Here is a 26,636-nt window from a genome sequence, read left to right as displayed (position 1 = left end):
AGACCGTTTGAACTCCTGGCCTCTTCATCACATAACTATTCGTGCTATCTGAAAGAGACACGTTAGTGATAGATTCCTTACCTTAGAATATCCCCAGGCGTCAGACTGGATCCGGAAATTTTGCGTAGCAATACCGCTGCGCGCCGGCAGGCGTCGTCCGCGGCTCAGCGTCCGTCGTCGGCATCGTTAGCGCCGGAATGACGCCCATGCGCGCTGACGTCAGTTCTTCTTTTTTCCGCGCCAGCTAGGGCAGATCCGGAGAAGCTCTACCCCTAAGTCATTTTCTGACTAAACTTTTTGATCTTTTGATCATTTCTCTACTCGAGTCTTCGACTCCGACGCTGCAGGTAGGGATGCCCGGGTTTAGCCCCGCTCCAAGTGCGACCGACTGATGTCGGTTACCGACCCCCATCGCCGGTGCCTCAAGTGTTTAGGCCTCGACCACGACGACCGCACCTGCTCCAACTGCCGAGCCCTGGCGTCTAAAGCTAGGCGGGAGCAGTCCCGCAAGCGACTCGAGCTCCGGCAGTCGACCCCGCGCCGCTCCAGGTCCCGGTCCCACAGGAGGTCGAGGAACCGGTCGCGGGTTCGGAGTCCTCGCAGCTCCGGGAGTGGACATCTGTCGTCAGGATCCAAGTCCTCAGGTAATAGGCATGAGAGGTCGGAGAGACGTCATCGTTCCTCCGACCCACCCCGACACTCGCACGATGCGGCCGGGGGTTCGGGTGACACCACCAACGCGGGCTCCGACGGAGTCGCAGGCGTCGCCGCCTGCCCCACACCTTCGGGTCCCTGGGCATGGTGCGACGCCAGAGGAGGTCGAGCTGTACCTCATGGCCATGAGGTCCCTCCCTTTTCAGCCGGGTCCCGTGGCGCCTCCGGGCCCAACGGCCCCGGCTGGAGGGCCTAGCGGGTCGGGTGCTTCGGCTCTGACGCTGTTGGGTGCTTCGGCCCCGGCGCCGCCGGCGACTTCGGTCCCGGCGCCACAGGCCCTCACTGGATCCGCTTCCGGATCCAGGTCGTCGCCGGTCGACCTCATGACCTCACCGGCGCCGGCCCTGCGGGTCCGGATCTGGCGCCGGAGCGGCGCCGCTGGGCGCCGCTCCCGACGGCCTTTGGAGATTTCTATTTCCATGAACCGGCCCCGTCTGTTGACCCTGCTCTGCAGGAGATGGGTGACGAGGGTGATTGGGAGCGGTCTGTGGACCCTCTGGCACAAGAGTGCCAGTCTCAACAGGACTGGACATATGAGCTTAGGGAGGCCAGTGGAATTGACACTTCGCCAGACACTGGATTTGTCTCCCCTCCCACCGTGGCTACGGAGGAGGGGGCTACTTACAGTTTAGTGTTGACGAGGGCGGCCAAGGACTTACACCTTGAGCTCCCCGTTGCAGCCGTGAGGACTAACCTTGCCTGCTGTTTAAGGACCTGAGGTCCTTAAACAGCAGGCAAGCTCCACTGAGCCTCAGCTGCCGTTTAATGAGGCCTTGTGTGACGTTCTTGTGGGCACTTGGTCCAAGCCCGCCACAGGTCCGCCTGTGGATAGGAACGTGGCCAGACGCTACCGTCCGTCCCCGGGCGACCCTTGCTTTTTGTCCACCCATCCCACCCCCGAGAGCCTGGTCATCCAGGCCTCCACTTCCAAGACCGTATTCCCGACGACTCCGCCCGATCGGGAATCCAAGAGGTATGAACAATTCGGGAAGAAAGTGTTCTCGTCCCTGAGTTTGGGACTGCGGTCTGTCAATACCGCATGCCTCTTGGGCCGCTACACCCACACCCTGTGGGACACGGTCGAGGACGTGCTGCCACCATATCCGGAGGAGGTCCGGGCTAAACTCGCCCAAGCCCTTGTGGAGGGCCGAGATGCAGCACGATATTCCATCCGGTGTGGGCTGGATACCACGGACTCACTGGGCAGGGCTATGGCAACAACGGTGGCGGTTCGACGCCACGCCTGGTTGAGGTCCGCCAACTTTTCGGCCGATGTCCAGGCCACTGTTCTGGACATGCCGTTCGATGGTCGTCGCCTCTTTGGCGACAAGGCAGACCATGCGCTTGAGCGTTTTAAGGACTCCAGGGCTACGGCCAAGTTCTTGGGCCTCTCGGCCACACGCCAGCAATCGGGTGCCTTTCGCTCCTTTTGTGGCCACGGAAGGGGCGCCCCCACACGTGCTGCCAGCCACGCACCGCAGAATGTTCAACAGCGCGGTGGCGGCCCTGGAAACCGTCGTAGTGGCGGTCGGGGCCAACGGCGAGGCCTGTCCACACCTCCCCCCGCAGCACCTGCCTCAAAACCTTCCTAGTCCGTGTTTTCAGGCCCATGTGACGCCAGTGGGGGGCAGGGTTCACCATCACCTCTTCCACTGGCGCACTGTCACGTCGGACAGGTGGGTGCTGCAAATCGTCCGAAGGGGCTACTCCCTCCCCTTCGAGGCGACCCCTCCAGCCATGCCACCGCAATTCCACCACGTGTCGGGGGATCACTTGCAACTTCTGCAAGAGGAAGTCACGGCCCTCTTGGCCAAGGGGGCCATCGAGAGCGTTCCTGGGCCAGAAGTAGGGTGTGGTTGTTACTCCCACTACTTTCTGGTACCCAAGAAGGGCAAAGCGGGCCTACGCCCTATCTTGGAACTACGGAACGTCAACGGCTTATTCCGGAAGGAGAAGTTCAAGATGCTGACTTTGGCTCAGGTCTTAGCTGCCCTGGACCCTGGAGACTGGATGGTAGCGTTGGACTAGCAGGACGCTTATTTTCACATCCCCGTCCTGCCGGCCCACCGGCGTTACCTGCGGTTCACGGTAGGCCACGGGCACTTTCAGTTTACCATGCTCCCCTTCAGCCTTACCAGCGCCCCACGGGTGTTCACGAAAGTGATGGCGGTGGTCGCAGCTCATCTGCGCAGGTTAGGGGTGTCAGTCTTCCCCTACCTCGACGACTGGTTGTTGAAGGCGGGCTCGCCCCAGACAGTCGTCAGCCACCTCCAGACTATGGCCGACCTCCTGCACTTGCTGGGGTTCTCCATCAACGTGCCAAAGTCGCACCTGTGTCCCTCTCAGAAGCTCCTCTTCATCGGAGCGGTTCTAGACTCGGCGCAGTTTCGGGTGTATCCTCCTGAACAGCGGGTTCGGGATATTCAGGCTCTGATTCCGATCTTTCAGCATTTATCCCGAGTCTCGGTCAGGTTGACGCTGATGGCCTCCTGCATCCTTCTGGTGTGGGCTCTGCAGTGGGACCTGAAGTTTCAGTGGGCCCAACATCAGGGCAACTTGTCCGATCATGTCTTGATCTCGGAGGGCACTGCAAGACAGTTGCAGTGGTGGCTCACGGACCGCAATTGGGTCAGTGGCAGATCCCTCTCCCTACCCCACCCGGAGCACGTGGTTGTGACGGACGCGTCCCTCCAGGGCTGGGGAGGCCACATGGGAGAGGCGGAGATCAGAGGCCTCTGGTCTCCGGCGGAGTCTGAGGTTCCGTGACAATTTTAAGTGATGTTTTCGACTCGCACGAATATGGTCGAGTCTGGTATCTAAGAACCGCAAATGACGAGTTTAGTAAGTGTGCGCAGTTTCGCTGTGCTAACTTAAACCGTTCGTTTGATATGTGGGTTTTTCATCTGTACCCACGGGTTCCATCTTAGATACGGCATCCATTTTGTCTCTTGCCCTCAAGTAGCCAGCGAACGGACACTGTCCGCTTCGTCACCCTGGGACTCTCAGGATATTTGTGGAAGACACATGTACTTTGTAAATATCTTTTATGATGAGGGGGATGATACTGTAAGGCAGATGGCCCCGCTCGAGGCTCATCTTGCCGTCCGGTTTATTGTCTCAGCCGTGCATCTCATTAGGCACGTCCCTTTGATGCCTGTATCTCGTGTTTCCCGATACCTCCCCTTTTACACCCTTTTCGAGTTCCCCACTGTCTCCAACTCCCTCTGCACCTGTCTTTGTCCCTATTTCAATCTGTTTTACTGCCGATTGGAATTCACTAATGTTGGGAAGATGGGTTTTTACAGTTGGGAACCGCCAAATGTTTCCGCACTTATGTTCCGGACCTTATGTGTACCAAAGTGACCAAAGCGACCCCTCTGAGGGATAATTATGGGAACCAGGTTGTAAACTTTTGTGTACCATGTTGTCCTATGAGTTAATTTTGTATAAAAGGAGCGATCCACAGAACCAATTTGAAGCAGTCTCCCCAAGTTGCACGTGTTGTACTTGTTGTGACTTCTGTGTTCCCTGCAGTAAATAAACCTTGAATCTTTGACGCCGAAGGAAGTGTCCCGTGTCTCTGTAGTTTGTGCGCCGAAACAGGTATCCCATGAAGGTTATAGGTGTTGTTCCCTGGCACCGCTGGTACTGTTAAAAAGTCCAGTCCTTCAGTTGGCGCCCAACGTGGGGCGACTTCAGCGGTACCGGTCCGGTCCAAAGCCTGATGATCGTGAGGAACTTCGTGTGAAATCTCCGAGGGAAGGTGCACCCCGCTTCATCGATCCTGTTGTCGAAATAAGTGGCCCGAAGTTTTTCCCTGCGAAGATTCCCGCCTCCTGACGGCGGCAACGGACTGATGCCCTGACTGTCGACCTGTCTTCGACGCCCGGCGTAGACCTTATGTACAAGCGAGACGATAGACGGGCCTTCCTGGTGACGCCATTGAAGTTCTGAGTTAAGTATTTGTGGGTCGCTCCCAGTCCTTAGTGGTTGTTCTAGTTTTTTTTTTGAAAGCTTTGTGGTTAGCCTTTAAGGCTTTGTGGTAATAGCTCACTGAGCTTTGTAATAGCCTCCTCGGGCTTTGTGGTTAGCTCTCCGAGCTTCGTGATAGCCTTAAGGCTTTGTTGTGTTGCATGGTTCCATTGCATTTGTGGTTCTTAGTATTGGTCCTTAGTATTATTTGACAGTTGCAATTGCCAAAAACCGAGGGTTTTGACTTACACGAGGTTTTATTGCTTCGGTAATCCTTGAAGTTTGATACTAGGTTAGTGTGCACGATGCCTAGCCATAGTGATTTGTTTCGTATTTTCAAATGTTGCGCAATGGATTCCCGGTTGGAGGACTCATGTCCGATACCTCCAGTTGGAACTCCGATACATGATCTTTATAGTCGACATGGGGTGGGTCCTATAATATATAATGATTACTGGATCCGCTATACAAAGAAAGACGGTGACCTTAGATGGCCACCACACGGAACTTTTGAACTTTCGATTTTAGATAATCTTGAGGCTAAATTATTTTTAAAGAAAGCTAGGCCAGCTATGTTTGATTCCTTTCGGATATGGCGTAAAGAGGCCAAACAGAAAGAAATCAAACAACTTAAAAAAGATAAAAAGCAAGAGTTTGTTCCGATAATGCAAGCTATAAAAGAATGTAGACAAGACAAAGAAGAAAAAGATATGGAAATCGCTACTAGATTGCATCACATGAAAATAGATAAATGTTACCCAGTTTTACCGAATAATCTAGAAAAGAAAGAAGAAGATTTGAAGGAGGATTCCTTGTTATCATACTTGATGAAATCACCACCTCCTTATGTACAGGGTGCTACTGCTCCTGTAGCTCCTGTTGTTCCTCTTATTGCTCCAGCGGCTGCGGGCCAGCCCGCTGTTAACCCTACGTTTGTTCCACCACCTGTCCTCGTTCCTACTGCTCCCGTACCTGTACCTTTGCAGACTGTTGTTTCTGCTACTCCAACTACCTTGTCCGTTCCTACTATGCCTTCCTTCACCTCTAGTGTTGTTGCCCCTGTTTTTCTTTCTCCTTCTGTTCGTAAGCGTGTTCCTAACTCTGTTGCTACCCTTTATTCACCTCTTTCTGGTCCGTTATTTTCGTCTGATTCATCTGACACTCCTCAGAGATGGAGTCAGATCCCTAGTGGTAGGGAGAAAGAGACGTTAGTAACAATGGCACATAAGTGGATAAGACATCCTGCTAATTACACTCCACGTGTAGTCTTTGATACGTTTTCTCAGTTTAATGAGCCTACACAGAGATTCGTATTTGAGGAAATGTGTAACTTTTTGAGGGAAGAATGGTACAATAATGATGTAGATGATGTACCGTCCGACATAATTGAACTTCAGAGTCACTTTTCGAACGGTATGATTATAGGAGACGATGTACGACGTGCAGTGGAACGCTTATTAGCATTCAGACCCACAGCACATTCTCGGATATCATTAGATGATACCACTGAGAACTGGAAAGCGGTTCCTGGTCAGTATCCCATGAGAGAAGTTCCGCCACTGTGGGTGCCTGGTGATCCTAATGCGAACCCTGTGGTGCTACCGCATTTTCGAAGGGTGTGGATACATCTTCCATGGAAACGATCGGAAGTTTTGCAAGTGAAGCAATCCTTACCCGATCCGCGTAAAAATCCGGCTGGTTATTATAAGGAGTTATCACAACTAATAGAAGCTTCTATTATGAATATTGCCGACATCGACATGTTGTTTGGCAATGTTGTACCGCAACCAGTTTGGGCTAAAATTCGTCAAGCCAATCACGCAGCTGAATTAGGGGGTGATTGGGCTGCACTACTAGCAGCTGATGCATTACAAGTCGGTGGGGCTAAACCTGAACAGTTGATCTTGGATTTACCTCAGAAAATCATTACGCTCATGAAAACTCTCATGCCAGCGATGAAGGTGAACTGGGATAAGTTATCAGCTTGTAAACAAAAGAAAGACGAGAGTGTCTCGGATTTCTTTACAAGGTTTGAGGAGGCATTTGTCGACCACAGCGGCCAGGACATGGGCGCTGAGGGAGGTCAGCGGTTATTCGTTGACAAATTTGTGTCAAATTTGCTGCCTGAGCTATGCAACAAATTAAAGAATTCAGAAAGTGCGTGGGCAGTTTCAACCCCTGCGCAAATACTAGCAACGGCTCAGTATTATGAGAATAGGGAAAAGGAAGAAAGTGATCGTGTAGAAAAGAAAACGAAAGAACTCAAAACAAAGGTTTTGTTGCAACAAGCATACCCTCCACGATCAAACCAAAATGATGCACAACAGCAGTATCGACCGCGAGCACAGCCCGATAGGACACAGCCGCGCTCTGACAACTTTGATTCCAGATCTTCACTTGGGTATAATCAGTGCGCATATTGTAGGAAAGAGGGACACCTAAAATATGATTGTCTTGCCTTACGGGACCGCCTGAATGGTGTGTCGACACGTGGAAACCGTGGTGGTGGTCCTCAACAGGCACCACGTGGTAGAGGTCGTGGTTCATCCCACAATCAGAGTGATCGTTATCAAAATCAATCAGATGCAAATAATTACTTTGACCAGCGAAATGCGGGGTCAGTTCGATCTGCACAGTATAATGTGGATGATTATTACGTAGAGCACGAGACTGTTGTAAATGACCATTACTAGGACAGCCAACGACAAAGAGAGGGAGTAGTGTCAGTTCCGGTCGATCAGAGTGGGCCTTACGTTGCAGTGGCTACATCGGGTGTAGTTGAGCCTTTTCTGTTAGACACTGGTGCGACGAAAAGTTCCATCATGCATTCAAAACTCCCTGGCGCACCTTTGTCTGGCTTAACGAATGTTTCCGTTGGATTCTCTGGCGCCCCTGTTAGTAACCCAGTCTCTAATCCTTTGCCTCTTATGATTGGACCTTGTGAGCTAACCGCTCCACTGATTCTATCTACAGGTTGTGGTGAAAATCTTTTGGGTCTGGATTTGTTGAAACGATTATATGCAACATTGTATTGTTCCCCCGAAGGAGTGGAACTTACATTGGGACGGAGAGTGATCTCTCCTATGTATTTATCGGTTGATAAATTCCCATCGGAATTGAGTTCCCTCCCTGCGTCTCTATGGGCCACAGGTCCCAATGACGTGGGCCTGTTAGACATTCCACCCTATGTGATTCAATTAAAACAAAATGCGCGATTACCGCGTTTACCTCAATATCGTATTTCTCTTGAGGGCGAACGAGCGCTGTTAGCAATCGTTCATGATCTCATTGGAAAAGGTGTTGTTGAAGAAACGCGTGGAAACGTGTGCAATAGCCCTGTATTACCAATTCTGAAACGAACTGACCCAACTAAACCTCCTGTGTATCGTTTTGTAATAGATTTGAGAGAGGTAAACAAAATAGTGGTTCCGCAATTTCCTGTGGTCCCTGACATTACAGCCTTATTAACAATGATTCCGGCATCTGCCTCCTGGTTCACAGTGATCGATCTAAAGAATGCTTTCTTTAGCATTCCGATTGCAGAGGAAAGCAGAGACCTGTTCGGATTCTCATTAGGAGGTCGCAGTTTTAGGCTAAAACGCGCTCCACAGGGCTACTGTGAGAGTCCGTCAATCTACAGCCAAGCACTTAAAGGTCAGCTTGATGCCTTTGTATTGCCTAAAGGTGCAGCTTTGATTCAATACGTTGACGATCTTTTAGTGGCAGCTGATACGGAGGCCATTTGCAAAACGGCTACAGTATCATTATTGCACTATCTACATGACTTGCACCACAAGGTATCGCCTTCAAAGCTACAATATTGTTGTCAAGAAGTTACCTATCTAGGTCACTTATTGTCAAAAGAAGGGAGAAGGTTGACCCCAGAGAGAATTGCAGCGATTTCCCGAATGACTGTGCCAAAAACCCAAAGAGATGTTCGTGCCTTTTTAGGTATTACGTCCTACTGCAGACAATGGATTCCAAATTTTTCATTGTTAGCGAAACCATTGATAGCCCTTACATGCAAAGATGTTTCATCCCCAGTACCCTGGTCTGAAGTCAGAAAAGTTTTTCGGAATTGCGTGATGCGTTGTGTTCGGCTCCTGTGTTGGGTACCCCTGACTACAGTAAGCCGTTTACACTATACGTTCACGAGAGGGATGGTTGCGCGTTGAGTGTTTTGACACAGTCTTTTGGTGGTAAGCAACGCCCATGTGCCTATTTTTCCTCGACTTTAGACCCAGTAGCAAGAGCTTTGCCAAGTTGCTTAAGGGCAACAGCGGCAGCTGCGGCGTCCATTCGACAGTCCGCAGGTCTAGTCATGGATAATATGCTCACGGTAATGGTTCCGCATGCAGTCGACACTCTATTGAACCGAACGAAAACTCAACATCTGACGAGCGCAAGATTGTCTGGATATGAGTTGACGTTGCTGGCCAGTCATATACGGATAAAACGATGTAATGTGTTGAATCCAGCATCATTGCTGCCGATCGACACAGAATCAAGTGGTGAAGCAGTACATGACTGCTATCTCAAAACTGAAGAGGAAACTAAGGGTCGCATTGACCTAAAAGATACTCCATTGACAGATCCCGATGGTACTTTGTATGTGGATGGTTCTTGTTTCAAGTTACCGAACGGTGATGTGACGACTGCGTATGCTGTAGTTACATTGAGAACAATTGTGGAAAGTGCAAGATTAAGTCAGAATTCGGCTCAGGCTGCTGAGTTAATTGCTTTGACGAGAGCGTGTGTGTTGTCTAAGGATAAACGGGTGAATGTGTTTACAGATAGCCAGTATGCGTTTGGTGTGGCACATAGTTTTGGACGACTGTGGAGAGAGAGAGGATTCCTTACGTCACATGGTACGAAGATTCAACATGGACAGCTTGTAAATGATCTTTTGGATGCACTTACGTTGCCTAAGCAAGTGGCAATTGTTAAATGTAGTGCGCATCGTAAGGTGACGGATGATGTTGGTCGTGGTAATGCGTTTGCGGATGAGACTGCTAAGGAGACTGCCCGGAACCTTAGCACTCGAATGTATGTGACAAGTTCGGTTAGGTGGCCTGCAGAATCAAGTATGTGTGAGAACACTATCGAGAGTGTGAAAGCAATTCAGAATGAGGCCACCGAGACTGAAAAGGCGAAGTGGAAAGAAAGTACGGGAAAGTTGGATGCGAATGGTTGTTGGACTGACTTATCGGAACAGAAAAGATGGATGTTGCCTGATGCATATGTGCTGGCTGTTGTGACTATGACACATGGGTTAGCACATATTAGCGCGAAAGGTATCTGTAAATTGCTGTTTCCTGTGTGGAAGAATGATGGTATTACGAAATGTGCTGAACGCTTGGTTAAGAATTGTATGGTGTGTTTGATGCACAATCCTGGTAAGGGCACTCCCACTCCACCTGGCCATTTTGCCCCTCCTGCGTACCCTCTCGAAGTTATCCAGTTGGACTTTATCCACATGGAGAGATGTAATAATTTGAAGTATGTGCTGGTTGTGGTGTGTGCATTTTCTAGGTGGATTGAGGCCTACCCCCTTAAGGATAATACGGCTTTATCCACGGCAAAAATTTTACTCAAAGAGTATTTTTCCCGCTACGGAATGCCTCGGGTTGTGTGGTCAGACAACGGAAGTGAGTTTGTTGGGAGCGTGATGAAGAGTGTGTGTCGCGGGTTAGGGATTGTACAGAAATTTCATAGTGCCAATCATCCTCAGTCAGCCGGTTTGGTTGAAGGGTACAATGGCACCCTTAAACTAAAACTAGCAAAGATTCAGGCTACGACAGGTCTTTCGTGGCCTGACGCTTTACCCTTAGCATTACTGTCAACAAGGGCAACTGTACACTCCCGAGTAGGGCTCAGTCCCTATGAAATAGTGTTCGGTCGTCCTGCCAATGTTTGGGGGGTCCCTAGACCGGGTGCCTTTTGTGATCTTGAGTATCCAATGTTGATCGATTATCTTCATGACTTGACTGCTAAACTGAGGTTAATTCACCAACAGGTTCACGAAGCATTGCCGACACAGACGGAGGGTCCAGGCCACCAGCTCCAGCCCGGAGATTGGGTGGTAACGCGGAATTTTTCACGCAAGAACAATTTGGATCCCAGGTTCACTGGACCCTATCAGGTCCTCCTTGCCACGAGAACTGCAGTTCGTCTTGAGGGGCGGAAAAATTGGGTGCATGCCACCCATACCAAGAAAGTCCCCATTCCGTTGCCAGCAGACTCGTGGGTAAGGAAAGGCATTGCATCAACTGAAACCGAAGGATTGCCGGCGTTTGTACCTTTCAGCGACGCACAACCTGTCGGAGAATCCTCAGTGCAGCAAAAAGGCATTATTGAACACTTGTCATCAGAAGACTCAAGACCAGAACATTCAGCTGATCAACAGGGCGTTGTCCCTTCAACGGATCTTTTGTTTAACGAACAGACACGTCCTGGGAAAACCCGATATTTTTTGAGATCCAGCACTAAAGACTAATAAAAAAACCCGTTCTGTCCCTTGACAAATGCATTATCCCGTTTTCCATGATCAGTTTGAACACTCATTCTATTATAATTATTTCGTACATATTCATTGAGCTTTGTTCCTTACATTTTTGTTTCCACAGCTGAGAGACATTGTTTTTATATATATATATATATATATATGAAATAAAGGCCGTAGGGCCGCGCGTGTACTTCCTCCTGGTTAGTAGGTCTTGACGCTAGGTTAAAGACCGTCGGTTCCTGGGAACTCCTAGGAATTGACTATTGCTACACAGAACGAAGTGCGTCAAGAAACGTTGCGGACGGTCATAGGAAATGGCATTTTCAAAGCTGATGGACTTGGAAAGAGCTCAAGCACAAAGATTCAAGCTGCAGCAACTCAGTCGTACCAAATGTTGTGTGTTCCAAATATTCGTACTGTTTGTGACTGTTTCTGCGTTATTGGCGGGTGGAGTGTATTACACAATGTCTTACTACTTGCCCTCTATCATACCTACTCCTACCCCTGACTTTAAACTCACCTCCACTGTTTCTCCTCATTCTTTTCACATCTTACCAGAACACGAGCAGGCTAGACGTGCAGAATTCCGCAACAATTCCTTTATTCAGCTCCTTCATCAGCATCAGTTAGTGGTTAACACTACTAATTGTTGGGTGTGTGGGTTGATGCCACATACTACGGATAAGGGAATTCCATATCTGGTGTTACCGTATAGCTCCCAAGGGTCTGCTCGAGCATTTCAAACAATGTTTCGAAGCGCACTGGGTTTCCACCCCATTCGAGAACCACGTTCCCCCTACTCTGGTCCTACCTCGTACCAAAAATCTTTGTCTATAGCAATAGAGGATTTAGATAGCGATATCTATGATCCCTCGCTTATCCCTGAAGAAGAGGTACAAGCCTATAGGGTCCTAAGTAGAGGCGAATATAGTGTGTTCACTGGTGAAAAACAGCTTAAAAGCTCGCCTCCGATATGGGTCGTACCCCACACTGGCAATTTTTGTTTAATAGGTCGCGGCCGTAGATCGAAAGCCCGACTTGGAGAGAGTGCTTGCACTGAAAATTATATTTTGCCAATGGTCTCGTCCCCTGTGTTTTTGGCTGCCAAGGGTACATACTTTATTTGTCATGATCGTGCGTATGCATGGTTGCCCTCTGACTTCATGGGCTCATGTTTTATCGCAAACTTGTTGCCTCCGACATTTACTGTAGATGCAGATTATCACAAAACTAGAGTTGTGAGAGGCGTAATTAGCGAAGAGGATACTGCCGGTCAAGAGGCAGGAGACTTTTTCAAGGGTTTCCTCCCATTTTGGGGACCTATGGTTAATAGTAGGAACCTGAGACAGTTGACTCGAGTGGTAGAATCGACAGCTAATATTACTGCCAGTGCCCTTGGTAATATCACCACAGAACTTCAGGCGGATAGACTTATGACGTTACAAAACCGTATGGTTTTAGATGTGATCTTAGCAGATCGAGGTGGGGTATGTAAGGTGATCCATTCGAGCTGCTGTATTTTCATTCCTGATAACGCTCCGACTGTCTATCAAGCCATCTCGAAGTTGCATAAGATCTCCGAATCCATACACGTGGATGTAGGGGATTGGACGCTACTTGGATGGTTTTGGGGCCTGATGTCGACTTGGGGTTGGAAAATTCTGACGATCATTGGAGTCGTTGTAGTGTTCCTGTTCACGTGTTGCCTTTGCGTGCAGTGCGGTCCTGCCTTATGTGACCTCTGTGCTACAACGTGTATGAGACAGCCACCTGTTACCAAAGGGTCTCGATTGGACAGAGCTATGCTACAGCAACATCTCGAGGGTCTGATGAATATCGAATATGATTCCGACTAGTGCTTGCCTACATGAGGGCAAAAGGAGCGTCTGAGGTTCCGTGACAATTTTAAGTGATGTTTTCGACTCGCACGAATATGGTCGAGTCTGGTATCTAAGAACCGCAAATGACGAGTTTAGTAAGTGTGCGCAGTTTCGCTGTGCTAACTTAAACCGTTCGTTTGATATGTGGGTTTTTCATCTGTACCCACGGGTTCCATCTTAGATACGGCATCCATTTTGTCTCTTGCCCTCAAGTAGCCAGCGAACGGACACTGTCCGCTTCGTCACCCTGGGACTCTCAGGATATTTGTGGAAGACACATGTACTTTGTAAATATCTTTTACGATGAGGGGGATGATACTGTAAGGCAGATGGCCCCGCTCGAGGCTCATCTTGCCGTCCGGTTTATTGTCTCAGCCGTGCATCTCATTAGGCACGTCCCTTTGATGCCTGTATCTCGTGTTTCCCGATACCTCCCCTTTTACACCCTTTTCGAGTTCCCCACTGTCTCCAACTCCCTCTGCACCTGTCTTTGTCCCTATTTCAATCTGTTTTACTGCCGATTGGAATTCACTAATGTTGGGAAGATGGGTTTTTACAGTTGGGAACCGCCAAATGTTTCCGCACTTATGTTCCGGACCTTATGTGTACCAAAGTGACCAAAGCGACCCCTCTGAGGGATAATTATGGGAACCAGGTTGTAAACTTTTGTGTACCATGTTGTCCTATGAGTTAATTTTGTATAAAAGGAGCGATCCACAGAACCAATTTGAAGCAGTCTCCCCAAGTTGCACGTGTTGTACTTGTTGTGACTTCTGTGTTCCCTGCAGTAAATAAACCTTGAATCTTTGACGCCGAAGGAAGTGTCCCGTGTCTCTGTAGTTTGTGCGCCGAAACAGGTATCCCATGAAGGTTATAGGTGTTGTTCCCTGGCACCGCTGGTACTGTTAAAAAGTCCAGTCCTTCAAGTCCCGGCTCCATATCAACCTTTTGGAGCTGCAGGCGATCCGACTAGTACTGAAGGCATTCCTCCCCTCTTTCCGGGGGAGTGTAGTGCAGGTGTTCAGGGACAACACCACCGCCATGTGGTACTGCAACAAACAGGGCATGTGTGGGGTTGTGGACCCTATGCCAGGAGGCTCTGCGCCTCTGCCAGTGGCTGGAACATCAGGGCGTGACCCTGGTGGTTCAACGCCTGGCAGGTTCTCTGAATGCCAGGGCGGACAAACTCAGCCGTCGGTGCATGATGGATCACGAATGGCGTCTGAACTCGGACGTGGTGCAAGGCCTCTTTCAGCAGTGGGGAGAGCCTTGGTTAGATCTATTCGCCACAGAAGAGAACGCGCAGTTCTGCGCGTTGGAATTTCCAAGGCGGCACTCGCTCGGAGACGCTTTTCGTCGCAAGTGGAGTTGCGGTCTGTTGTACGCCTTTCCGCCTATACCACTTCTGCCCAGAGTGCTGAAGAAGATCAGGCTCGACCGGGCCCAGTTTATCCTTGTGGCTCCGGACTGGGCACGAAGATACTGGTATCCCGAGCTACTCAGCATGTCAGTCGGTCCCCCGATTCGTCTGCCTCTTCGGGAGGACCTTCTGTCGCAGCAGCAGGGTCGGTCCTCCACCCGAACCTGTCCAGTCTCCACCTACAAGCTTGGAGATTGAGCGGCGGCAGCTGAGGCCATTTGACTTGCCGCCTGAAGTCTGTAATGTCATTCTGGCAGCCAGGCGTCCCTCCACAAAGTCGGTATACGCCTGCAGGTGGAACAGATTTGTGGCATGGTGCACAGCAAAGGCTGTGGATCCACTCTCTGCACCCCTTTCTGAGGTTCTCCTCTTCCTTCTTTCTCTTGCCCAGCAAGGCTCTGCTCTGGGCACTATCAAGGGGTACCTTTCTGCCCTTTCCGCCTTCTTAAGGCTACCTGATCAGCCTTCATTGTTCAAGTCCCCTATTGAAGGGCATCACACACTGGTTCCCTCCTGTTCCTTTCGTGATGCCCCAGTGGGACTTGAACCTTGTTCTTACTTACCTAATGTGTGCTCCCTTTGAACCGCTCCATAACTGTCCTTTCCGTCTTCTTACTCTGAAGACTGCTTTCCTGGTTGCCATCACCTCTGCCAGGAGAGTGAGTGAGCTCCAGGCTCTTTCTTCCACACCTCTTTTCCTCTCTGTCCATCCGGACAAGTTTGCGTTGCGGACAAGACCCTCTTTCCTGCCGAAGGTTGTCACGGCCTTCCACATCGGGCAGTCCATTACCTTGCCCACCTTCTTTCCGCCTCCGCATCCCTCGAAAGAGGAAGAGAGGCTCCACCGTCTGGACCCAAAACGTGTGCTCTCTTACTATCTGGATCGCACACGCCAGTTCCGGGTGGATGACCAACTCTTTGTTGGTTACGTGGGCGCTAAGAAGGGAAAGGCGGTGCACAAGCGGACCATCTCTCGGTGGATCATCTTGTGTATCCAGGCGTATTACTTCTTGGCTAAGAAGGAGCCCCCTGTTGGATTGAGGGCTCATTCCACTCGGGCCACGGCGAATACCACTGCCCTGGGTCGAGGAGTACCCTTGCAGGACATTTGCCAGGCAGCTACGTGGGCCTCGCTGCCCACGTTTGCACGACACTACTGCCTGGACAGCCAGGTCCGGAGGGATGGCTTCTTTGGCCGTTCCATCCTCCAGGACTTTCTGGTGTGATTATTGGTTCGCAGACCCGTAAAGAATCTATCACTAACGTGTCTCTTTCAGATGCACAAATTACTACTTGTGTAACGATATATCTGGAAGAGACATTAGTTAGTGATAGATTCCTTACCGACCCACCCATCCTCCCCATTCTGCGAACCGATATCTAGGGTTAAGGTCATCCCCTTTTAGGGCCCTAGTTTCATGGCACCAGTGTTGGTTCTATCATGGCTCTGCGTATCTGGCGCAGAAAAGCTGTGTATCAGAACTGACGTCAGCGCGCATGGGCGGCGTCTAAGTACTCAGACGACGTCATTCCGGCACTAACGACTCCGACGACGGACGCAAAGCCGCGGACGACGCCTGCCGGCGCGCAGGGGTATTGCTACGCAAAATTTTCCGGATACAGTCTGACGCCTGGGGATATTCTACGGTAAGGAATCTATCACTAACTAATGTCTCTTACAGATATATCGTTACACAAGTAGTAACTTGTGCTTCTCACTCATTTATGTACAGATTGCTACTGTGCATTCCATCCGCTCCTTAACTGCTGCTCTCAGACATGTGCATTTATTCTGTTTTTTCTGCATCACACTCTTTGTTTATACTGTATACACCTTTAACCTATCACTTTCAAGCAAAGACATCCCCTTCGTGGTGCATTATTATTGCTTATTGTCATTCTTACTCAGCTCGAAAGGAAAGTTCCAAAAGGATTATGCAATGCCCTCATCCTAACTTGCCTCAGATTCTCTGTGTACTCCGTCCCTGTCAACTATTCCTCTGATGAGATCCAGTCAATTCTCTCATTTGATCCACTGGCCAATACTTCATGATTGGCTCCACCCCGTTTGTCTGTTATGCATGATGTCTTTAGGTATCTGGGACATGATAGTTCCTTGAATTCCATTGCTACAAACAATGTGCACTGTACCCAAGTTGCCTCAAACTATGCCTCGCTATGTTCCAGTGTTGCAGAAAGCTTCTCCATATGTAGCAGCTCCCAATTCTTATGAAGCCAGGTACAGCGTTTTGGTAGTGTCTCTTTCCCCCACAGGGTTGTGATAACCTGTCTGTAGCAGAAGAGTAATTTATTTATTTTATTCATAAAGTTTTATATAGCGCAGACATGACCCACGGGGGTATCAGAGCGCTTTACAGTACCCATTCACTTATTTGGAAGGCTCAATCAATCAGTGTTTCATCAGGGTTTGTAAAGGGCGGCTACTCACCCCTGAGGATCTCAAGGCACTAAGGTGGGAGGGGAAGTAGGGTGCTGCTGATCCTTCAGGTCGCTGGGGTTCTTTCGAAGAGCTAGGTCTTTAGATCCTTTCTCAATTGGGTCAGCGATGGGGATTGCCTGAGGTGGAGGGGCATGGCGTTCCAGGTCTTGGCAGTGAGGTAGGAAAAGGATCTTCCTCAGGTTCTGGTCTTGCAGGTCCATGGCTCGGTGGGGGAGCAGAGGTGTCTAGTGAGTACGTGGAATGAGAGGCGGTAGTGCAGATATGCTGGGCCTGCGTCATTGAGGAGCTTGAAAGTGATTCTTTTGTTGTTCTGGGAGACAGTGGATTTCTCGTAGGTGTTTAGTGATGTGGATGTGGCGAGAGATGGTGAGGACCAGTCTGACTGTGCCATTTTGAATGTTCTGTGGTTTCCTGAGGAGCTTCTGGGTGATGCTAGCGTAGAGTGCGTTGCAGTAGTCGAGTCTGCTGCTGATGAGTGCATTGCTGACCGTCTTTCTGGATTCGGTGGGGATCCATCTAAATGTCTTTCGAAGCAGGTGAAGCGTGTGGAAGCATGATGCGGAGACGGCGTAGATCTGGCGGTTCTTTGTGAGTGAGGAGTCCAGTATGATGCTGAGGCAGGCCACCAGGTGTCGTCACAAGCTGAGGGGGCAGTTCCCAGGATGAGGACTTCGGTCTTGTCCAAGTTGAGTTTGAGGCAACTGTCTTTCATCCAGGTGGCAACTGCCTTCATCCCACTGTGAAAGTTGTTTCTGGTGGCTGTGAGTTTGTTGGTGAAGGAGAGGATCAGCTGGATGTTGTCGGGGTATGAGACAATATTGAGACCATGGTTCCTGACGATGGCTGCGAGCGGGCCATACAGACGTTGAAGAGGGTGGGGCTCTGGGAGGAGCCCTGGAGCACTCCCAGAATTGTATTTAACAGGAATTCTGGGATCTATGTCTCTGACATGGAATTTAAATAATCAGTCTTCCTAATACATTTTAAGTTTGGAACAGTGCTACAGCAAGTGCATTAGGAATGCAGTCCTCTGCACCATCCTCAGCTTTCTGCCATGTTTGCTGAGTTCCAGGTATGAATCCTTACTGGCATGTAGTACCAGCATGGTGTAGTCTTCAATAGAGCTTCTCTGCCCATGGCACGCACAGCCGACCCCCATCTTCTTTGAAAGATGTGCAATCATTCTGCATCTGTGAGTGAGCGATCCAGTTTGTCCAGTTCGTCCTCCCATCTCTTCTGTGCATGAGATTTGCCTACATGTGTCATGTGTGGGTATTTTATATAAAGCCAACAGTAGTCTTTTATCATCTTTTTTTGGCATGAGCCAAATGTTGTCAGTGGTGTACTAGCATGCAGCCTGATCTCATGATGTGTGATCCAGTGTGCAATCTAGAAATATGTCTCCCTCTCTCCCTCCTGGTTTCTGTAATCTCCTTTTATTTGTTCACAAGAACAGAGAACCGCTGGGTCTGAGAATCCCCGATTCTTTTACACCCTGCGATGCACTAAAGGTATCTCCTGTTGCGACAAAAGAGACGTCTGGGGTAGCCGGGAGGGGAAGGTGGTATGCCATTTTTTGCAGTGGCTGCTGCATCCCAAGGTAGACGGGATTTCAAAACCAGACCCTTAATCTGTTCAGCTCTAACATTCGCAGGTACTTGCTGAAGAAAAACTGTGAAGATACCTTGTAGCAAACTGATTCCATAAAAAAAATGGATACTGGAAAACCAGTGTTTTTTTATTTGATTTTTTAATCCTTCATAAAGGTACTTTGCTCTCAACTGGTACTCCAATGACCTTCCTGGAACCAGAATGAGCAGCTCACAGGCTAATATACCAGCACTGGAGATACAGTGTTACAGGTAAGTAACTTTTTCGTCTGCAGCGCCAAATCTTGCCTACCCTTAATGTGCTATAAATTAAACCTAGCGAAAACATTGTAGCTAAAGAAGAATTGCTATAGATAAGAAACTTTCCTTTTCGTTGTACAGTATATTGGTGCACATTGCTATGATCGATGTAAAACTTGAAAATAAACTTGAAACACTCCAGTTCGCTCAGTATTTTATGTATATGGTGTTTCTATGCTTTCAGATTTCTATTTGACATCTTCTGTCTTTTTGACACTTTCAGCGGACAAAGCCTGGTCCATTATCCACCACGACAGATATTATGCTACCAAGGTTGCGGGCTCCAGCCCCGACCTGCCTTTCCTGGGTCCCCTGCAGTACTGGAATGCCACCTGGGGAGAGGTCTCCGCCCTGGCGAATGGATCCGAGTACTGCGAGCAGAGGATCGAGTTCTCCTGCTACAGATCCAGGCTCTTGAACTCGCCCGGTGAGTACAATCACGTCAGCAGGGCTGATTTGACACTAAAAGAACTCTGGCCTCTCTGTCAAAATGAGGTCATGCGGTTTCAAATAATATAGTTGCCCTTAACCCATGGGCTATATCATTTTTGTAGTTTGATGATCTTTTCATTTTCCATGACTGTTCCTGAATAGAACAAGGTATGTTGCCAGAATCACAATATTTGTAAAGCTTTAAACACCAAGGGCCAGATAGACGAAGCTATTTAGCATTTCTTAATGGGCCGAATCACTATTTCGGTCTGTTAAGAAATGCTAAATGGCCTTTTCCTATGTACAGAGGCCAAATTGCAGTCGCGATTTGCGTTTTCTACCGGGTGAACTACCTATCTGCAATTCCCAAAGCACATGTACGAAGCATTTCTTAAATGGAATTAGGCATTTAGGAAATGCAGTTAACATTGACTCAAAGTAGATGGTAGCCAAGTGAAAAATTAAAAAAATGCATTCAAAATGCATTTTTTTAATGTGACATGAAGCGCGTGTATGCCCCTAGTGCATATGTGCACTTACATGTTATATGTTATGTTATAAATTTGTTGAGCGCGCAGCTGCCCCAGCTAAGGGGCGTCCCGGCGCAAGGACATGGGCAATAGGACATTGTGGGTGCCTCCTGAGAGGCCTTAAGCCCAGAGGGACCCTTGGATTTGCATTTCTTAAACTGTGATTTCCTATTAGGAAGTAGCAATTAAAGAAATGTAAACCATTTCCTATTTTGCCTATGGGGGGGGAATGCAATGGCATTTCATATTTTTGATTACCCAATAGCGATTCATAATCTGGCGGAATAACGCTATTAGGCAATCACAAATTTCGTATATATCATTTTGAATTACCTGCATAGCGATTCCTACAGAGTTGCTATTTGGGAAATGCCAAATTAGAATTTCGAATATCTGGCCCAAATAGCAAGGTAAAAATTCAACACATAAAGTAGGATTTGTAGGCAAAACCTGCACTTTTCCAGATTACCTCATTTTTTGCATAGGATTTCCCAACAATAAATATGTTACCAAAACTATTTTTGGACAGTTACATTTATGTAGAGATTGCGGGGTAAAAAGAATCCAGGTAGATGTGAGGCCCACATTACCTATCCTACACTCACTACCACGAGTTCTTTAAGTTACTGCAAGGTCAGCCTGAATAACTCCCTTTTTCGTTTTTTGCATTCCAAAGCTTTGGCAATTCCCAAGCAAGTCAACCACATAAAAATCATACAATGCAGAACAAGCCGAACAGGTCTCTGAATGTCAGTCGTGCTCAAGTCCCATATCTTTTACTGGTTGACAAATTTTCTGATGCAGTGGCCACAGTCTGACATAATTCTGATAGGACTGTTTGTTGAAAAGGATACAGGTTGCTGCATGAGATATGTTATGCCATGGAACATGTACAACACAAGACTATCTAGGGAATAGTAAAGCACATACCAGTGTGCGGGAACCCAGAGATATGACTCAAAACCCTTTACAATTTTGGTAGGCAATATGTAGGGTCTTAATGTATGCTATGAAAATGTAATACACACTCATGCAGTCTTGGTCCTAGATTTTAGTATAAAAACCCATGCTAATTTGTGCATTGCTCTTTACAGGAAAGGTTCTATTTATAATTTCTAATCTACAGTGGATGGATTTCCCCCAGACACTTTGATGACCACCAACTCATAACTATACGATGCATCTTCTACTGAAGTGTGCATCTTCAGAAAGGTAGTTTAAGCAGCAAAGGCGCTCCAATTCTTACTCTGAGATCCCTTTGAGAGTTGTGCGCTTGAATTTTGGTAATTTGAATAAATTCATTGTTCTACTATTATCTATGACTGAGAATCAATATTGATTGTTTATTAAGTGCCTTCGAATGTATGTTAAAATAGAAATCAACAAGCTTCCTGTAAAGGAATGAATACTATTGTTCCACCTGTTTGCAACTGTCCCTTGATTTTAGTTGATAATGGATGTGAGGAGTGCAGAGGGAACCTTGTTTGCCTTCGATTACTATATTGTGGTACAGGATTTGTAGTAGAGTGAAGTTAGCTACCAGAGCACATCTCCTCTTACAAGCACACATTAAATGGATGCATTTCCTAATAAAAGGAAGCCTTTTAAATTAAGCAAAACGTGGGAATTGCATGGCATACAACCTTAAGACTGTTTAGAACCGCTGAGCATGACAGCCTGTCTGCTGAATTTATATTCAGTGTTTATTTAGAGACAAGTCTGAGGTTTCTAAGCCCTAAGTTCCAAAGCTTTAGTGTGAGAAGTCAGTGGCAGTGCCACCACTAAACGAAACATCAACTGAGGAAAAGCAGAAAGGCCTGAAAATATGGTCAATTCGCCATAAGTGTGATCCTTTGGGATCATTAAGTAGTAAAATATACAAATAAAGTTCAAATTGTAGAGCTTTTGGGTTGTGCCCTGGTAGTGCATAGAGACTAGTTTTGGTACAGCCACATATTGGATGGCTTTCATCCATGTGCAAAATATTGTGGAGTTATTAATATGGACGTTAACATGAGGAAGGAAAGGAGCCCAAATCACTATGGCTGGCTTCATTCACCATTCATGGACAGCCCCTCGCTGAGCTCAGGACTGTGAAACTATTTCTGCTCTTGTCTCGCCTTAGCTGGTCTGCCCTTCAGCTTCTGGATGGGGCGTAACTATGAGAGGCACTTCTACTGGGGTGGATCTGACCCGGGAGTCCAAAGATGTGCATGTGGCATGGACAAGAACTGCGCAGACCCCAGATTCTTCTGCAACTGCGACGCTGAGCACTTGCTGTGGTAAGCCGCCTCCCACAACCTGCAGTAGTCCCCCCCCATTGATTTGTTATCTCTGGATCCTGTAATGTAAATGGTTTCCCACTGTGCTACATTCGAATTTTCAGAAACAGAGAACATTTTCTGTAAATGATTTTGGCCGCTGTCCGCCATTATCTTTAAAGCCTCTGGGGCATATTTACATGGGGCTATCCATCAGGCCACCACTTTTTTTGATGCTCTGGTGGTGATAAGCCCTTTGCCTTATTTACAAGGCGGCATAAAGTGTAAATAAGGCTTCTTTTCGTGCAGCACTTTGTGTGAAAGAGGCAGGCAATGGGTGTTGCGCTGGGCGTTCCACCACAACACATATTGCTTTTTGACGCTGACCCATATTTACAAGGCTAGTGTAAATATGGGGCAGCGCCAAAAATAAGACCAAGGAAAACCAGGTCTTAAACTGGCGCAATGACAAGAAATTATGAATTTCTTCTTGTTTTGCTGTTTCTATGTGTGCTGCAGAATACAGCACACATAGAAAGAACAAATTGCCATTAATGATTGTTCATGTGCTAGAAGGTGTTCCTTCCTGCACATGAATAGTCTTCCTGCACATAAACAATCATTAGATAATGAAGAGTTGCAGCTTCTATGTGTGCGGCATTCTACAACACACATAGAAGTTATAATTCGCCATTAGTGATTATTTATGTGCAGGAAGGGACACCATCCTGCACATGAACAATAACTCCTTGCAACACAGGCTCTCTTGCACTAAGGTGCAAGGTTGCCTGTGCTGGTCCTCGGCATCTAAATTTAGCACTAGAGAAAACGCAGGGATGCGCTGCATAATTTTACATTTGGCACATATGTGTTTTCAGAATGACGGAGAACGGCGTTACCAAATGTGGCATAACACCTCGCTCTACAATTCTGTTGTAAATATGCCCCCCTAGTCTCCATAAGTAGCTCCCTGTCACTATATGTCAGTAGTGGGGTTGTGCATTAGCAATGCTTACAAGTGACTGCCTGAAAGGGAATGGCCTCAAGGTGGGTATGTTTTCCCAGGGGATTGGCCACGCATTATACCTATAGAACTCAGTGAATTAACGACCTGCACAATCAAGGATCTTACGTGAATCTAATTATGACTGTTGACTGTTCAATGACACTGGGGACATTTATGGTAAACTTTTGCTTCAGTTTCATTGAGGGAGCGCTGACTAGGCATGGTGCTGATCATTACATTTAGGGTCAGTAATTGATGTTTTATTTTTTCATTGGAATAGTTGGCCTAATGGTCCTATAAGATTCTTTCACTTTTCAGTGCCGCTTGAAAACATCCCAGACCCTAAGGGTGTAGCATTGTTACGCTGTAGTACTGGTCCCAGGCGTGCATGTGGTGAGGAACCCATCGCATAGCGGTTCCGTCAGCTTCTTGTGATACCTTTCTTTGCTGTCAATGCAGGCGCAGTGATAAAGGACTACTGAACTATGTAGATCACCTGCCCGTCATGCAGGTGGTTGTCGGTGACACCAATCGCACCAGCTCAGAGGCCTGGTTTTCAGTGGGACCATTGCGTTGCTATGGAGACAGTGAGTACCACATTCGACCCTTTTCTATTTCTATTCCACTGCTCAGAGAAAGGGAGTACGATGGTGGGAGCTGGAAATTTGTTGTTAACAATGGCATAATCAGGGTTAAGTCTTAGTTATTTAGTGTATTTAAAAATCTCGGGTCATTGCTTTAAGAGACAGAAGTAATGAGGTGAAATTTCATTTATATGAGATTTCTCTTCGACCAAGGCAGTTGCCTTCAGTAGAATGATAGCTCTTTTAATATTCAATCATAACCTACATTTTATTTACAAATGGTTTTTGAACGTGCATGCCTTTTACTTCACTCCAGTGTCATACATTTTATTGCTCACTGACACCATATTTGTTGCATTTGCCATCAAGGGTTCTCACGTCACTAGGGGAGTACTAATTGGTTAGTGTAAGCAGACAAGAGAACTACATAACAGGAAGTAGATTACTGCATCACCAGTAGCGGCTCCTCTGCTAAGACGGAGGAGCGTCACCACACTATTCGTTGAGCAGGGCAAAATAAAAGTAAAATGATAATAACAAGGAGTTATTATCATTTTCTTTTTCTTTGCGGGACTCCAGCTAGGTCGGGTGGGGCAGCCCTCAACTCACTGCTCATGACGAATTGGCCAGCCTTCTGGGGCCAGCCAAACAGTCATGCGCACTTGCCATGTTTTCCACTGGGCTGCATTGCACAGCCCAGTGGAGAACAAGCCCAGCCTCCCAGGAACTGCCTAAGCAGCCAAACAGGCCACTCAATCAATCACGACTCTGCTCCTGCAGCGTTATGATTGACTGGGATAGTCCTGGAGCCTGGGGATGAGGAGAGCTGTACAGTGGTGGCAGTGGCGTAGAAGATAAGTTTCATTTTTATTATTATTTCATGCCTCATGCCCCCTCCCTCCCCACCACTCCTTTACAGAGGCAGCCACCACTGTGCATCACATATCTTTGATCTACCATAGGAGTGCATTTATCTCTCCTGTATATAAACTGTGAACCTCCCATTGGGTGCAGTAATGGTGCACTGGGACGTTTGATGCAAACAACTCCCTTCTTCCCATTTCCTCACCTGTCTCTTATTCAGCATTCCATTCCTCTACATCAACCTCTGCCCCATACTGCCATTTTTCCCCACAGTGAGCATGCATGCTTGTGGATGAGCTTATTTGACTGTAAGAAGCATGAATGCTGCTGTCTGGTACCTGTTCTGTGTGGAGAAGATATGCTGCCTGCTGTGCCATACTAGTTCAGTGTTCTGCTCCCACATGATGCACCACACTTGGTATGTAGACTTTTTGTTTCCTTTTCTTCATCTTTTGTCCCTCATTTACTGCCAGTGTGACATCAGTACCCTTTCGCGGCAGGACTGCAGCACTTGTGTATATGGGTGAATGATCCCTTCCTCGCTCACCAAGTGTATGGTTTGCATACGGAAACACCTACCCCCAATAAATGAGTCTTTTCGGCAAGGTTGTCTCTTGTTTGGATTTAAATTTTATTTTTGCAATTGCCTTCACACAATGAGTGCTCATGACGGCTCCCGGCCGTCATGAGTCACGGTTGTCATGTGCTCATGACGGCCGGGAGCCGTCCGAACGTTGCTGCTCTGACCAAGTGCGGTTAATTCCCTACCTGTGCGGGAGAATTAATCAGTGGGCGGAGTTCGGACGGCTCCCGGGCATCATGGGCACACGCCTTCTGTGACTCATGACGGCCGGGAGCCGTCCTCAGTATGGCAGCGCCACACCCAGCCCCGCCCCCTCTCGCACCGCGGGGGAATTTGCCCAGCAGGGAAGGGGTTAAAGGTTGCTTGATGGCAAGTTAGAAAGTGCTCAATCACATTTTGATTGATTATGGGTTGGAGTTCTTGAAAGAGAGGCTAGTGGAAGCAGGGCCGGACTGACCGCAGTGGCCATCGGGTGTTTTCTAGTGGGCCGGAAAGGTGGGAGCTGATTTACAAGCATTGGGGGCCGGTTTACAAGCAGTGGGGGCTGGTTTTCAAGCAGTCCTGCAATATTGGCCCCTATAACAAAAGCGGCAGCCGTGGTTCTTAGGCAGCTGGCAGCAGTGCTGAAGCAGCAGCAGTGTTTCTTACTAGAACCCCACAACCCCTCACCTCCTCTCCCTGCCTTCCCCCTCCCCCCAAGCCGGTCAAGCTCAATCGCCATGGCTGGTTTGTATTCCCAGTCCGGCCCTGAGTGGAAGTTGTGATTCTATCATCATTCTAGGGCTAAGTGGCTAGTACTGACTCATATTACCATTACCTTTGTAGCACATAGGTGGTACAAGGAAGTAGGGGCCAAACTGGTGCAATTGTAGTCTGCTAAAACACAGCTTTAAACAGTATGCACTGTAATAATATGCATAATATTGTCTTGAGAGCCACCAAATTCAAAGCACTGCTGTAAAGATCTGTCCTGATGATGTTCACTCCCTGATTTGTTGTCCATGATATCCGCTTACTATGATATCAACTGAACGATGATGTGTGCCTCCCAAGGAGGTGCACCTCCCAGCTGTCCACTCTTCAATGTTTTTTGGGATACAATATACTACTTTGGACAACTTTCAAAGAGCTGCTCATAGCACCCTGATCTGGTTTCCATCCAGGATGCATCATTGAAACTGCATCTTTCAAAATCCTGAAAACTGTTCATCACATCCTGGATGATGGAGATGACTGTTTACTCCTTTTTAGGTCTCGGTAATATCCAGTCGAAGACCGGAAGTCCGAGAATTAATGTTTCTTAGAGTGGCTGCTTTAGCCCCGCCTCTCTTTTTGTCTCTCCTCGATTGGCTGGCTTCCTAAATAGAGGCCAGCCATTGGAGGAGAGAGCCGTCCCTCCAAAGAAGCTCCGTCTTTTTCGGATTCGGGGGCGTGATTTTTTGCATTCTTTAGCCCTGTGACGTCGTCTGTCACTCAGGGCGCAAAACACACGCCCCCGAATGCGAAAATGACCA

The 26,636-nt window shown here is 48.0% G+C and overlaps 1 protein-coding gene across 1 annotated transcript in view; it reads left to right on the top strand.

Moving 5' to 3' along the window:
- Positions 1-26,636, top strand: part of CNTNAP1 (contactin associated protein 1) — a 199,190-nt gene that overhangs the window by 99,007 nt on the left and 73,547 nt on the right. The window contains exons 13-15 of the mRNA XM_078640668.1: positions 19,086-19,289; positions 21,950-22,106; positions 23,551-23,678. Coding sequence (XP_078496794.1) covers positions 19,086-19,289; positions 21,950-22,106; positions 23,551-23,678 — 489 coding nt within the window. The remainder of the gene's footprint in view (positions 1-19,085; positions 19,290-21,949; positions 22,107-23,550; positions 23,679-26,636) is intronic.

Source organism: Lissotriton helveticus, chromosome 5_1 (genome assembly GCF_964261635.1).
Source record: "Lissotriton helveticus chromosome 5_1, aLisHel1.1, whole genome shotgun sequence".
Classification (NCBI taxonomy): Eukaryota; Metazoa; Chordata; class Amphibia; order Caudata; family Salamandridae; genus Lissotriton; species Lissotriton helveticus.
The sequence above is the reverse complement of the archived record's forward strand: the minus strand, read 5'-3'. Positions and strand labels throughout refer to the sequence as shown.